The 13,450-nt window shown below is 40.6% G+C and overlaps 1 protein-coding gene and 1 long non-coding RNA gene across 2 annotated transcripts in view; one reads left to right on the top strand and one right to left on the bottom strand.

The window, feature by feature from the left end:
* Nucleotides 1–244: 244 nt before the first annotated feature.
* On the bottom strand, nucleotides 245–4,777 carry LOC142601128 (uncharacterized). The gene is made up of 3 exons (XR_012834734.1): nucleotides 4,431–4,777; nucleotides 686–930; nucleotides 245–331 (listed from the first exon to the last, which is right to left on the bottom strand). It is a non-coding gene; the product is annotated as an uncharacterized LOC142601128 (long non-coding RNA).
* A 5,093-nt stretch (nucleotides 4,778–9,870) lies between these two features.
* ANKS1B (ankyrin repeat and sterile alpha motif domain containing 1B) overlaps nucleotides 9,871–13,450 on the top strand; it is a 450,874-nt gene continuing 447,294 nt past the window's right edge. Inside the window, 1 exon segment of the mRNA XM_075749435.1 lies at nucleotides 9,871–10,489. Coding sequence (XP_075605550.1) covers nucleotides 10,356–10,489 — 134 coding nt within the window. The 5' untranslated portion in view covers nucleotides 9,871–10,355.

Genomic DNA, 13,450 nt, shown 5'->3' with positions numbered 1-13,450 from the left:
TGATAGAAACTTGTACGTGGAGGAACACCATACTCTATGTGGTATCCAGCTACTAACTGACAAACACTGCCATTGGAGTATCGCTGCCATAATCTCCCACGTTGCTGATGTCCCTTCACTTTAAGGACACCTGGAAACTTCTTATGCCAATCAGAAGAACCTACATAAAGTGAGATTTATGAATAACAGGAGACTTGGTTATATCAGATACTGTGAGATCTCACCCATAGTAGCGTTCCTGAGATCCATCGGAAATGGGCCTGCCAGAAGAATCCGAGACTGAAGCCCTGGAGGTGAAGTTACTGGCTGAAGTTAACTGAAGATGCACGTCCTTAAAAAAGGATGAGGCAGAGCTGTAACTCAAAACATCCTAAGCACGATGTACATTTTCACTACAGACATCCTAACAGGGTAATCTTCCCTGTGAGAAATAGGGAGTGATATTAAAGAAGAGAAGGAAGTAGAAAAGAGAGACAAAGAGAATTTGTTATGAAAGGAAGTTTAAAAATTGTGGCAAGAGAAATGCACAATAAATGAAGACATGCTGAATACTGTCAGGTGGTATGAGTGTTTCGATACTATGAAGACGTGTATACATAACATATATTAGATCGGGTACATTACAAAATGTACCAAAAGATTCGAAATAACTGGAAAAGATGATCTGATGTAAAAAAAATCTTACCTGAAACAGAAGAAATTGACTTGGCTTCTACAGCAAATCTGAATTGTTGTTTCCTTTCTAAAATGGCAGTGGTGGGGAAACAAACCAGATCATAAAAAGGTATTAGGCTAATGCAGGGTAGTGTCTTCACTGGGATATCACTCAGAGAAGCAAGAGTTTTTGATGAAATGCTAACATCAAAATAAAATCAATCAGTTCCATATTTTGCTGTTTCAATTTTAAAAATGTTTTATGGTATCTTCACCCTAAAAAGCAATGATATGATAAAACAGTAGCGTCACAGAACCTCACTAATTTGCCATTACAAAATCTATTTTCAAGAAACTACAGTGCTTGGCAGGTTCAGAGGTGTGAAAGAAGAAACAAATGTAAGAAAAAAATCATCACAGCAGTTATCAGATTTATGTGACTTAAGAATTTTCCTACTTGAATTATTCCTCCTACTTTAGTTATTCACCCTGCTTTAATAGTTTCATACACTCTTCTTACACTGCATTTCTTTACTGGAGGGGGATCTTTTTAGCTCCAATTTGTGGTATACTTATTTGATTAAAGATTACTTTGCATTAATTATTGCATATTTTTCTAGGATGATGCCAGCCTATTTGCATATCCGTAGCAGAGTATGTCTCTGCACTCTCTATCCTCTTAATAGAACATGGAAATAGAACATCTATCACAAATAGCTGTACCAGTTTTCTTCTTGTGGAAAAGAATCCAAAGATTAATTCCTAAATGTGTTTTGCTGAATCAGCTCCAGTTAGAAAGGCGTTATGGATATGCTGGTATTCCTGTAATCCTCTCTGCTACCTTTGCTACTGATGCTCTGGTGTAGGTCAATGCGTGATTGTGTTCTTTAAACATTTATCTTACATTTAATATTTGTTGTGTATGTTTCTGCCTCTGAGCTCTTAGCTTTGGCTTAGCTACTGAATTGAAATTAGTAGGGCTTTTTGCCTGGGGTCGATAGTCACCTTCGGTTCAGATATATAATGAGCGTAAATCAAATGAATTGGCTGGTTTAGCCATAGACTTTACCAATTATTATTTTTGACCAAAATTTATTGTATTGTCTGAAGGCTGAAAATGAGAGAGTTGTCACATTAGCAAACAAATTACTCATGCTAATATTTTCCTCTCTAATCCGGTTACACAGGAGATAAATGAGATTTAGAAATTCACTGCATAACCACATCCTCTCATGCAAAAAGCAATAACTTTCTACCCTAGGCAGTACAGGACTAGCTTTCAAATTTTAATAAACACTCTAGAATGTTTTTTGTGGGGCTTGGAGAAGTAATTAAGAATGAAGAACCTTTTTACTGTTGGGCTAACTGAATAAAATATGTCAGGGGCCCTAATCTTGTGCTGGGAGCAAAGTATCGGCTTCACAAAATTACTACCTCTAACAAATTTGGTATTAATTGTTCTTCTTGGCAGATAGCAGAAGTACCCTTAACATCAGAATCACTGTGTGGTTGTACATGTACTGTACAAAAACATAGTAAGCAATACTCTGTGTATTTAAATTTACATATGAAGACTACATTAAACTACACTCTTCCACAAGGCAGTATCCTGAGTCAAGATAGATACCTATTGCTTGTGCTGTGTTACTCTTGGTGTGCACACACAGGTAACAGTCTCCATGCTAAAAGACGATTTATCAGAGCAAGAGCACAGGCAACCAAGCAATAATACAAAGCAACGCCAAGCCCATTCTAAATTAAAACGTTTGAACAAAAAAATACGTTAATGTGTTTTAAGCCTGTCCCCTGACAATTTCATTGTGTTTCCCTAGTTCTTGTTTAGGAAAAAAGAATGGATAATGGTTTTATGTTTACCTTTTCCATACCACTTATGATTTTATATGCTTCTATTATATATCCCTATGGTTATCATTATTTTAAAGCTCAAGTGGCCTAGTCTTCTCCTTTACTGTATCTTGCTTAGTTCTGATGTAATCTTTTTGAGACAGGACAAACACAATGGTTTTATACGTTGACCTAAAGATGCTAATTTCCTTTCCCAATGATTTTATTTTTCATTTTGATTAGCATACAGCATTAAATGGACATTTTCATAGAAATATCCCCAATAGCTTGAGATTACAGAGATGTGACAGCAGTTTTGGAATTGTAAAAGGGGAATTCAAAATCTCCCTACTATGTTGCAACAGAGAAATTATTATTTTCTTTTGTCAATGTTGAATTCCACCTCCTATTTTACTATCTACTAGAACAATGCCATAATGTACTCTTTAATACTCAGTTTTAGTTCAAGCTATTCTGAAACCTGTCATAATTAGCAAATTTTCATTAGCAAATTTTGTAACTTCATAGTCTCTTAAGAGACTCTTTATGTGTTTGCTGGAGAGTGCAGGTCCTATGAGACCTCTACACAGCTGTCCAGACCATCTCTCACCACTGTAAAACTGGTCATTCTGTCATTTTACTTTCCCTCCTTTAACCACTTGTCCATTCACAAAAGAACCGTCCCTCTTACTCGATAACAGTTTAGTTGCTTTAAAAGTATTCAGTAAGGAAGCTGGTCGAAAGCTAAATACAATCTATTGATTGAATTGCCATTTTCCATATGCTCTTTGATTCCTTCAAAGAACTCCAATAGATACACAAGACATGACTTGCTTCTCCAAAAGCTGTACTGAATCTTCATTACTGTACTTAGGCAGACATCTACCAATTTGCCAGCATGGAAATCAGACTCAGTAGTTCTCCAAATTCCTTTTCAAGCCCCTTAAAAGTTGTTAGTATCACATTTGCTACCTTCTACTTGTCTAGCACCAAGGCCAATTGAAACAGTAGCTTGCACCTCACCATTTTAATTTCATGAGTGTTCGATTTGAGGTTCCCTCAGACTCTTTGGGAATTTATTCTGGTGCAGGCAAGTTGTTATATTTATTGATTTGTTTCAAAAAAACTTTTCTTATGGGGCTGTAACTTGAATTAAACCCTTGGACCTGATCTGTAAAGAAAGGTGCTGGTAGTTGAAATGACAACCACTGGTTCACCACAAATAGTTATGTTTGCTCAAAAAGAACGGGCCAGACCCAAGAATCTAGTGCGAAGTTAGCTAGTTGCATCATTTGTGTTAAGAATAACTATCAAAATTAGAAATTGCAAAGATTGGTAAATTACAGCTAGTAAGAGAATCAGTGAAAGATTGTTCTTGACTGTATATTTGACAGCACTATATCCATTTGATTTTTGAGAAAAAAAACCCCAGTGCTATGTCCATTTGGTTCCATGTTAATTCCCGCTGCAACATTCATCATAAATTTCTCTTTGCCATGTATTTCTCCTTTCAGATGTCTTCCTATTATTCCTAGTTGTATCAACCTCTTACCGCCCAGCTCTCAGTCCGAGATTTATACCTTTTAAATACATGTAGAGAGTTCTGAGCCTTCCCAGATCATTACCTAAATATATTCTATTTTCTTCTGTGTGCATGATTCATTTCCAGTAGCCAATCTCTCTTTTGGACCCAATGAGGTTTGAAGCTATGTGTTGCGGAGCAGCACAGTTGGAATTTCAAATACATTCTGCCTTTTCAGTCATCATAATGTGTAGCCACAAGCATAAGCATACCTGAAGGATGTATGATGCACAAGTGTTTGCTCAACCATTTCTGTTAATCCTGAGGAGTGATTTACCACTATATATTCCTATATAATAGTTGCTATTAGTAGAGATGCAGAGAGAAATGGAAACCATTAGCAGAATACCTCTAGTTATGCCCTTTTCTTAGAGTGCACCAGTTCTTCTGCGGTGGCATTCCTTTATGCTGCTGTTCAAGAGCCAAGGATAACATTGTGCAATTTTAACAGCTGTCTGTACTTTCAGTCCCTCATCACTAGCATGCTTCAGCTGAGATTTCTCCATGATCCTTCTTTCAGGCAGTCAAAATCTGATGTGTAGGCAATGTTGTACGTGTCTTAAAGGGAAGACAAGAAGGGGAAAACAGTTTAAAGTCCAAAAGAGGTTGCAATGTATCAAAGGTAGAAACAAGTTATTTTTATTGCAACAAGCTGCGCATTGAGCAGTACAGGCAAAGCTTTAATACTATGCTGTATCTGTCACCACACACTGGATTGGGGCATCTAATCAGCATGCTGCTCTTACCTACTTGTATTCACATTTCATTCTGCATTTCTCTCTAATGCATGAAAAATAGTCTCAGGCATATTTTGATAGCAAACTGATGTAAACCTACAACAGAGCAGAAGGGTTGGATGAATAATTATACTGCTAATCCCACCTGCTGTCACACAAGAAATAGATGTAAAGAAATGTATAGATATACCAGTTAATCTTAGCACCTGCCATCAGACCAAAATTGCAATTGCACTGGAAATGGCATGGCAGACAGATTTGACTTCGGTCAGTCCTATATCCCATCACCGTTTTCTGGAGGCCCAGCTCTCCAGTGCAGACACAACCTTCAGCCTGAATGTACTTGTGACTTTTGAGCAGCGGGACATTACAGCCCTCTGAGGAACGCAGCACGCTTCCCATGGTATGTTCAGATGAGCCTGTAGGTCAGTGTCTGGGTGACAGAACAGTAGTTTAATTTCTTGTTCTTCAGTGTGTTTGGAGCTCTATGAGAATGAGGTAGTGGGGTCAGTCAGTGCAAGTGCTGAGACAGCATCTTGTTACTGTGCAACATCACTAAGGGACCATTTCCTTGCGTGGTTTTTTTCCATTACAAATTTACACCATGACAACATGCCTCAAAGCAAGCATTTACAGAAAACGCGATCTAGTCACAATTGTATAGTCAGAGATAGGATTGTTGTGGATGTCATCAAAAATAGCTTTTTCCTTACATGTTACTTCAGCTTCCATTTAATCTGATGACTTCAAGTATTCATGCGCTCTTTTGAAACCATAGCACTCTTGGTGTTTTTATATTCCTCATGAGTTAGGTTTAGTACTTTCAGTTTCTATCATTTTCTTTCACAGTGGAGGAGGATGTAAGTCCTTCTGTATGTTTCAGTGGTGAGAACTAAACTAGGCAGCATGTCAGTATTGTGGTGTGTCCCAGTTACCTGAACTGAGGACCTGTCCACTGTACCATCTACCTTCTGAGCCTACTACTGAGGAAGGCCTTCAGAGGAAGGCTGATGCCCATCTTGGTTTCACTTGGATGGGGAACCAGGGCAATGATGGGCATTCGTGCCTGGCCTAAAGAGCTCAGATGTGCTCCTGGGACCGCCACTTTGGACTTAGCCTCCGAGCCTGATGTTTAGGTATCTCATCTCCTAGATGAGCAGTGCATACACAAAAATAGTCATGGTCGGTTGAAGTTCACTATGTCTTTATTACACTACGTACATACTGTGAAGAGCAAAAGACAGTATGAAGTCTGAAAGACTCTTGCCACCTAGGTACATGAGAAACAGTACTTTCTCTTGGGCGCTTTGCAACCGCTGTCCCTGACTTACCATGGGTGTACAAAAATGAGACTAATAATTAGGCCTATTTAATGCTAATTTATTTTCTACTGCCAAACTGATCTGGTGGTTTATTCCCACATTTTGAGCTCTCTTTCAAACTGTCCATCAGAATTTGTAATAGGGATCTTAGACCTTCCTTATATCTTTACATGAAAGAACTGATAATAGACAGTCCTGAAATATGATGTTAATTATGTTTGCTATTCTACACAACTATTTTGAGTATCAGATTTGAGTTTGGGTTTTTGGTTTTTTTTAATACTTGCAACTCACTTTTTCATACCTCTTCCATGCTCCTGCTTGAAAATAGAGAGGGGGAATGTTAGCAAGCACTCATTTAATTTGCCTTTAACTATGGCAGGCTGCAAGAGGAGGAAATCAAGAAGTTGTCACCCTGAAATGAGAACAAAGCCAAGTGATAGTTGCATTGTAAAAACATTAAGGAAAGTCCTTGCTCGTTAGGGTCAATTCCAGTCCTTTCAAATGACAAACCAGTTAAAGAATTTCTAGGTAGGCTAACTGCTTTCTCTGGTATTTTAGAATGGAAGAAAACAGAAGGTAAGGCATATGTTGTGTTAAGAGAAATTTTGAGATTGAAGGTGTGATGCCACTTAGACACTGACAGCTGCAGTGGTCATAACTTAAAATGTCTTCACAAACACTAAAATCATAGAATCAAAATTCTGCTGTGGTATGGAACAGCACTGCTCAAAAAGCAAACCATTTTGAAAGATATCTTGACTGTTTCACAAATTATTTTTCTCATCTGTAACTGCTGCAAATTATAAGGCTATGTTTCTACTTTCTATGTCTAGTTAACATATTTATCGTGCATATAATTTTTAACACTCCACAGTGTTATCCTAATATTACCAGGAACAAAGAACACAAGACATTTAAAAGCACAAAGGAGTCCATGTGATCTAACACGTTTGACCATTTACATTCAACTCAGTCTCAGTACATTTTTTTTCCTTACTACAGTCCATTATTGATGTCATCTCTGGAAACAGACCAACCCATGTTCTGAATTCTTCATTTCAGTAGCCCTTAGAATTTATCCATGTTTAACACTTCCATGAAACTATGCTGCTTAAATTCTTATTTTCTTTTTTTTTTTTTTTTTTACTTTTCAAATTGATAGAATAACCGTTTTCCACTCTATTTGCTAATGAAACTAAATTTTGGCCTTCGCAGTTTTGTTGGGCACTAGGCTGATGGGTTTACTGGGGTATGTTTTGAGCCTCACTACATTCATTAAAAAATCTTCCTGAATTTGCTGGCTACTGCATGCATCTGCTCCATTGATATTTCTATCCCAATTCTCCATATTGTTCTTCAACAGCTTTCTGGATGATCTTTTCAATTAGAGCACAGTCTTGAGATTTTATTTTCCCAAGAAGAATTATGTAACGTTTATACTGAGTCATATTTGCCATCTGCTGATCCAACTACATAAACAATCCACAATTTTAAAAACCTGAGTTTTCCTTAGTATCTGCTTCTAATTTAATTTTTCACAAACGAGCAGGTTTATGCACATACTCCTGCCTTACGATGAGCTCTTCACAGAATACTGGCACCTCTTCAGAGGCTCTCGGCAAATGTGAAGAAACCTATCCATGCAGAGGATACATGTGAGAAGGCATTTATCAGTCAATGCAGGTGATGATTGCATACAAAATCAAATGCAAGGCAGAAATAAAGGGAAATTATGGCTACCTTAACAGAGGACATCAAGAAGCTTCAGAATGCAGGGGTATTCTTAGTTTATGGCTAACTTCTTGGGAACTAGTCAATGCTCAAGTGGCTGGTAACAAGATACGTAAGTTTTTACTCCAGCTTTAAATTACTGTTTTCCACTGTGACTCCGCTGTGACTAAGGGCTTAAACTGTAAATCCTAATTCATGTGATTATACATTTATTTATTTAAACTATAATGAAACACTTGTGATCACAGAATCAGACCTTAAAAATTGCTATTTATATCAGACTCCTTCAATCAGAAAGGCCATAGTTACAGAGTCTCTCCACCTAATAATTTTATGCCAGTGCTCAATCCGTTTCCTGTTGACAACATTGGAGAGGACATCATTCTGCATCCTGAAAATGCCAAACTATATAAATTACATTTTCTAGCTAAAAAATACTGGTTTGTTGCTGTGGACAACTACATTGGAACAATAGGTCTCCACTATGATAATTTTTTTCCTTTGTAAGAGGAAAATATGACCCAAGAATTTTAAGAGACTAAAATTGTTTAATTAGCTAATAAGAATATGAAAACACCTGTAAAACTGTTACTAACAGGGACTAAACCCAATCATTTGGGAAATCAAGGATCTTTCCCTTCACCTGAATGTACCATAGATCTGGAGTAATTAAACATTCTCTTTGAAAAATAACATTAAAATGCTGCCTACCATAACATTATTTTTCCATTGCTGTGCTTTACATCTTGTTAGTACAGTTCATGGGAGAATGCCACTGATCCCATCGGGAGAACGGTAAGGGGTCTTAACTTATTTGCCTGTTGTACCTGTGGTTCTACCTGCACAAATTACTAAACTGGAACAGGAACATGGGGCTGTAATTTGGCTTTACACATAAGCACAGTATCAAATGGTGCATTAAACAAGGATGTGCCTCTGAGTTGGTCAGCACTGATTATTTTTAACATAGCTTGTAAGAACCCAAAAGCCATAAAGAAAGATTAATTCTGGTGCCCAGAAAAGTCATACAATTCAAAAGGTTACACGTTTGAAACCCATAACAGAACAAGGAGTACCAGAACACGGGATGACTGGATCTGACACCAAATACATTCAGTTATACCTCTCATCCTTTGGAACATTAAAAAGCCACGATCCTGGCGTGTGATGGGTGTGAGCAGTCCCATCTGCCAGATTCGCCGAGCCAGCAACTCAGTTTTGCTCCTGCCCTCAGCGGGGCCCGGATTTTCTTTTTCGCCTACCCGGGTTTGCTCAACGAAGCAGTCTCGTATCAGTGCTGGATTCTCCTGCCATGTCCCCAGGTGGAGTTAAATCCCTGGTCGGGGGGAATCTCCACACACACGCGCCTAACGCCACGGTCCCCTCAGCCCCACCCCACCCGTACCTGCTGCTGATTCGCCTGAGGGCGGCTGTGTCTCAGCACCCACCTCGGACCTGCCCGCGCCCCTCAGGAACCCGCCCTCCGCCGACCGGAGCTCGCCTCCCTCCGCGGGGCAGCGCAGCCTCGCCCCTTGCCGCACCCAAGGGCGCGCGCGGCCTCCTCAGCGGCGGGAAGACCCCCCCCACCTCCCCGCCCCTCGCCCTCCACCGCCCTCGCCCCGGCACCCAGGTCCCTCCCTTCCCCTTCCGCAGCGCGAGGAGGCGCCACCTCCCCGGAGCTGCCCCGGAGCACCTGCGGCGGCCGACCCCGTTGGCACGGCCGCCCCGCAGAGCGCTCCCGCCGCCGCCGGGGGTGAAGGCTATGCTCCCGGCGGGGCGGGAGGCGCTCCCCGCGCGCGCGCGACCCTAGTCCGCAGCAACGGTCCGCGCGCGCGGCACCGCAGTGGGGCGCGAGGCGCTGCCGTTGGCGAAGGGCAGGCGGGGCGGGGCCGCGCGGGCTGGGGAGGGCGGAGGCACGGAGCCCTCCGCGGCGGCGGGAGCGGCGGCGGCGGCGGCGAAGGGCTGGGGCGGGCGGAGGGGGTACCCAGCACCGGGCAGCCACTGAGAGCGCGGCAGCCGCGTCTCCCCAGCAACGGGCCTGGCAAGTCAGGGCTGCGCCTCCGCCCTCCGTCCCTCCCTTCTTCCTTCCGTCCGTGAGGGTCGTTATACCCCTACAGCCCGCCCGGCCACGGGCACTGTGGCTGCCTGCTCCCCTCCGCACCGTCCTCCTGGCCGGGGCTCGGGGTGTATGCATGGGAGCGTGGGGGGGGGGAGGTTCTTTATTGGCCTCGTCCTCCCCCCCCTCCTTCTCTTCCACACTCCACCCAGAAATGATCCAGTGAAACTAGGAGGAGGTGATTCTCCTCCTCCCTCCTGCTGCTGCTCCTGCTGGTCTGGAAGGGACTGCAGGAATCTCTGCTCTGCTCTGAGGCAGGGTCTGGGGAGGGGAGATCGTTCTGTGGAGAGAGGGGGCCGCTGTGGCCCGGGGTGTAGCTCTCCTAGTGCGCGGCGGGGTGCGTGGGGGCTGCTTGGTTCCTGACCATGGGGAAGGACCAGGAACTGCTGGAAGCTGCTCGCACTGGGAATGTGGCTCTGGTGGAGAAACTCCTCTCTGGGAGGAAAGGAGGGATCCTGGGCAGTGGATCTGGAGCTATTCCCTTATCCAGCCTACTGAGGTAGGGACATCGTTCCCCATCAGATGCTGGGGATATTAACCTCTGCTTCACTATCATCATCATCGCCCCCCTCATCTTCATTTCCATTCCTGCATCCTTCATAGTAACAATAAATCGTTCACTCTCTAGCCAAGTACAAGTGTGTCTGTGTTTAAAGTCACAGGCAGTCATTTTATTAATACAGTGATACTGAATTTCTTGCCTTCACTGCATCTGTAAGGTACTTGTTCATTCTGCTACTAGCTGTGGTGCAGAACTTACATTTTTATTGCTGGGCTAATATGCACAATATACTAATTACCCTTCCTTTGATATTTCATCTTCAAATTGCTACTTGTAATCACAGAGGGAAGCGTTAATAACAGACAAGGCATTGCATTGTGGAATTCTGTGTAAAAAGCCATAGCTTCACCCCATACCCTTATCCATAGTTGTTACCCTCACTTGCAGAAAAAATTAGGCATGCCGTAGTAATGAGCCTACAAAACAAAGGGAATCTTTTTTTATGAGAGATCATGGAGGCAGAGGAGGTGTAAAACTTACGAAGCAGGTTAGGTAAGAGCAGCATTACTTTCAAGGTACCTGGATTTAGTGGAGTGAAACTGGGTTACTGGCCACGTTGGGTGAAAGGACTTAACTTTAGTCAGTAGTCATATCTCAGGCAATCTACAGCATGGCTTTGATGTTAAGTTTCATCATGCTCTTAACTAGGAGCATTATCACAAGCATTTATGACATTTGACAGTATTCAAACGAGGTCTGCAGCGCACAGTCCAGTGCTAGTGTTCAATAATACAGTAGGCATAGCAAGAAGACAAAATGAACTGAAACAGTTGACCTAGAACTTGAATAAATTGGGGGTTTGGTTTGGTTGGGGTTTTTTTGTTTGTTTCTGGAAAGAAAGAAAAGGCCTAGAGAAATGGAAATTGCTTAAATGAAAATGTTTGTGATTCTATTGCCAGTACCTCCTTGTCAATATATTTATATTATTTCAGTGTTCCCTATCAGGAAATGTAGTATAACTGTCCAAATTATACCTGTTTAAACTCTATTATAAACTCTTGCTATTTTAAAGCTGGTTTTAGTGCTGTAAACAACAACAGTTCAGATATTCATAGTTTACCAAAGTTCCGTGGTGCCTGAGTTCAATTAGTTGTTGCACCATTGTTTAATTACTAGCCCATTGACCAAAATCAAAACACACTGTGCAATTGCCTTTTGTACTATACTTGAATAGACTGCTTAGCCAAGAGTATGCCAGATAGTTGGTTGAATTTAAAATATGAGCCTTTAAAATGTGATACCCGGTTTTTGTAGGTACAGAAGTAAGTTCACTTCAGTACAATGACTAGCCATTTATAATCCAGTTCTACTGCATGATTTGTGTAGTGACTTTCTCCAGGGCTAGTGCCTGTGCTGTATTCTTGCACTGTTACTTTCATGTTGTATATTACTAAGTTCTGTATATCCAGAGGGAGTGTATTTGCTTGTGTTTTTCTTTTTTATTAAACAGCAGTGTTTTACTTTATGTATACTGAACACATTAACCATGTGTTTTGTATATACAGATGGGTCATGACAGTCATTGTTACTCAGAATTTAAGTATTTTAGGTTGTAAACTCAACTGTAGGTTTTTTTTTTTCTTTCTGGAAGTGCACTTAGCTTAAAGAGAAGTAACGCAAAGTAAAACATGTACTGTTTTATTTATGATATCTCTTACTAATGTTATAAAGAATGTTTATGGCTTCTGTAAATGTAACTTCAAAAATTAAAAGTAAAAAATTTAGCATACAGCTGCTAAAATAGTTCTAATTTTAAAGAAGTTATTGGAATACATTTAAAAAGAAGTCAGTAATGGATTGATGCACAATCTAACACACTATTGAACATAATGCTTTTTAGAGAGAATCTTAATAATTTCATTGACTTCACTGGGAATGCTCAAAGTAAAAGCTCCTATGAAAGTGTTTTTGAGAAAGAATTATATGGGCTAGGTATTTTAACATACCTTTTTTTTGGAGATGTTGCATGATCTAAGTGATGCCAGTAATTATGGATTAAGTCAAGTCCAGAATGACATGCAAGATTAAGGTTGGATCTATCTTGGTACAGAACACATGGAGAAAAAAGAAGGTACTGAAAGGGAGTCATACTAACATCTTGATCCTGTTTAGGCAATCAGCGCTTACTGAAAATAGCAAAGTTGTAGAAAAGCCATAATTGCACGGTATAAAAGTTTGAATTCGAGGTTGGGGGGATCTGAAGATTTTTTTAATAGAAAACCAATTGAAGTTGCTCACTAGTAGAGCTATACTAGTATCATTTGTATACAGGCTTTTAGACTAAAAAGTGCTTTTGAAAGTTATAATAAAGAGAAAGCAATAGAAAAAATATAGGGACGTATTTTTCTTCTTTTTATAGAATCTTTATGAGACATTGTGTTTGACATGAACTACTGTTGTTTCAATTGATCATAATTACTGCTCAATTGCTAAAATGGTGCTCCAGAACTGTACCTGTCCCATTGTGGTGAGAAAGGTCCATGTTGCTTTTTCCTTCTCCTTTTGGCAATGCTGTTTTAGCATTAGGTTGGGAAAGGCCAAGTCTTTCAGCATACAAATGGACTAATACTGTGCCTGATATATTGGTCTAAGTAGCAGTACACTTTCCCTTTGGATTTCTTCTAAGTGTTGGAGACAACTCAGTTTACGTGGCTGAACTCTCCATGGCCTGATACCTTTTTTTGTGGAAATTTGCTGTGGGGTGATGACGTACCTTGTGAATTAAATTTAATATTCATGAATTGACAAATACGCATCGATTATCTGAACCAAGGAACAAACTATCTGTGCTCTGATCTCCTTTTTACATTTTTATAACATTTTTTTTCTGACTCTGTATTTTATGGCACTTGGGGGAAAAATAGGGCAAGCTTTTGTATGGTTGTTTTATAGCTGAAC

Source organism: Balearica regulorum, chromosome 1 (assembly GCF_011004875.1).
Source record: "Balearica regulorum gibbericeps isolate bBalReg1 chromosome 1, bBalReg1.pri, whole genome shotgun sequence".
Taxonomy (NCBI): Eukaryota; Metazoa; Chordata; class Aves; order Gruiformes; family Gruidae; genus Balearica; species Balearica regulorum.
This window is presented reverse-complemented; position numbering and strand designations above follow the sequence as displayed.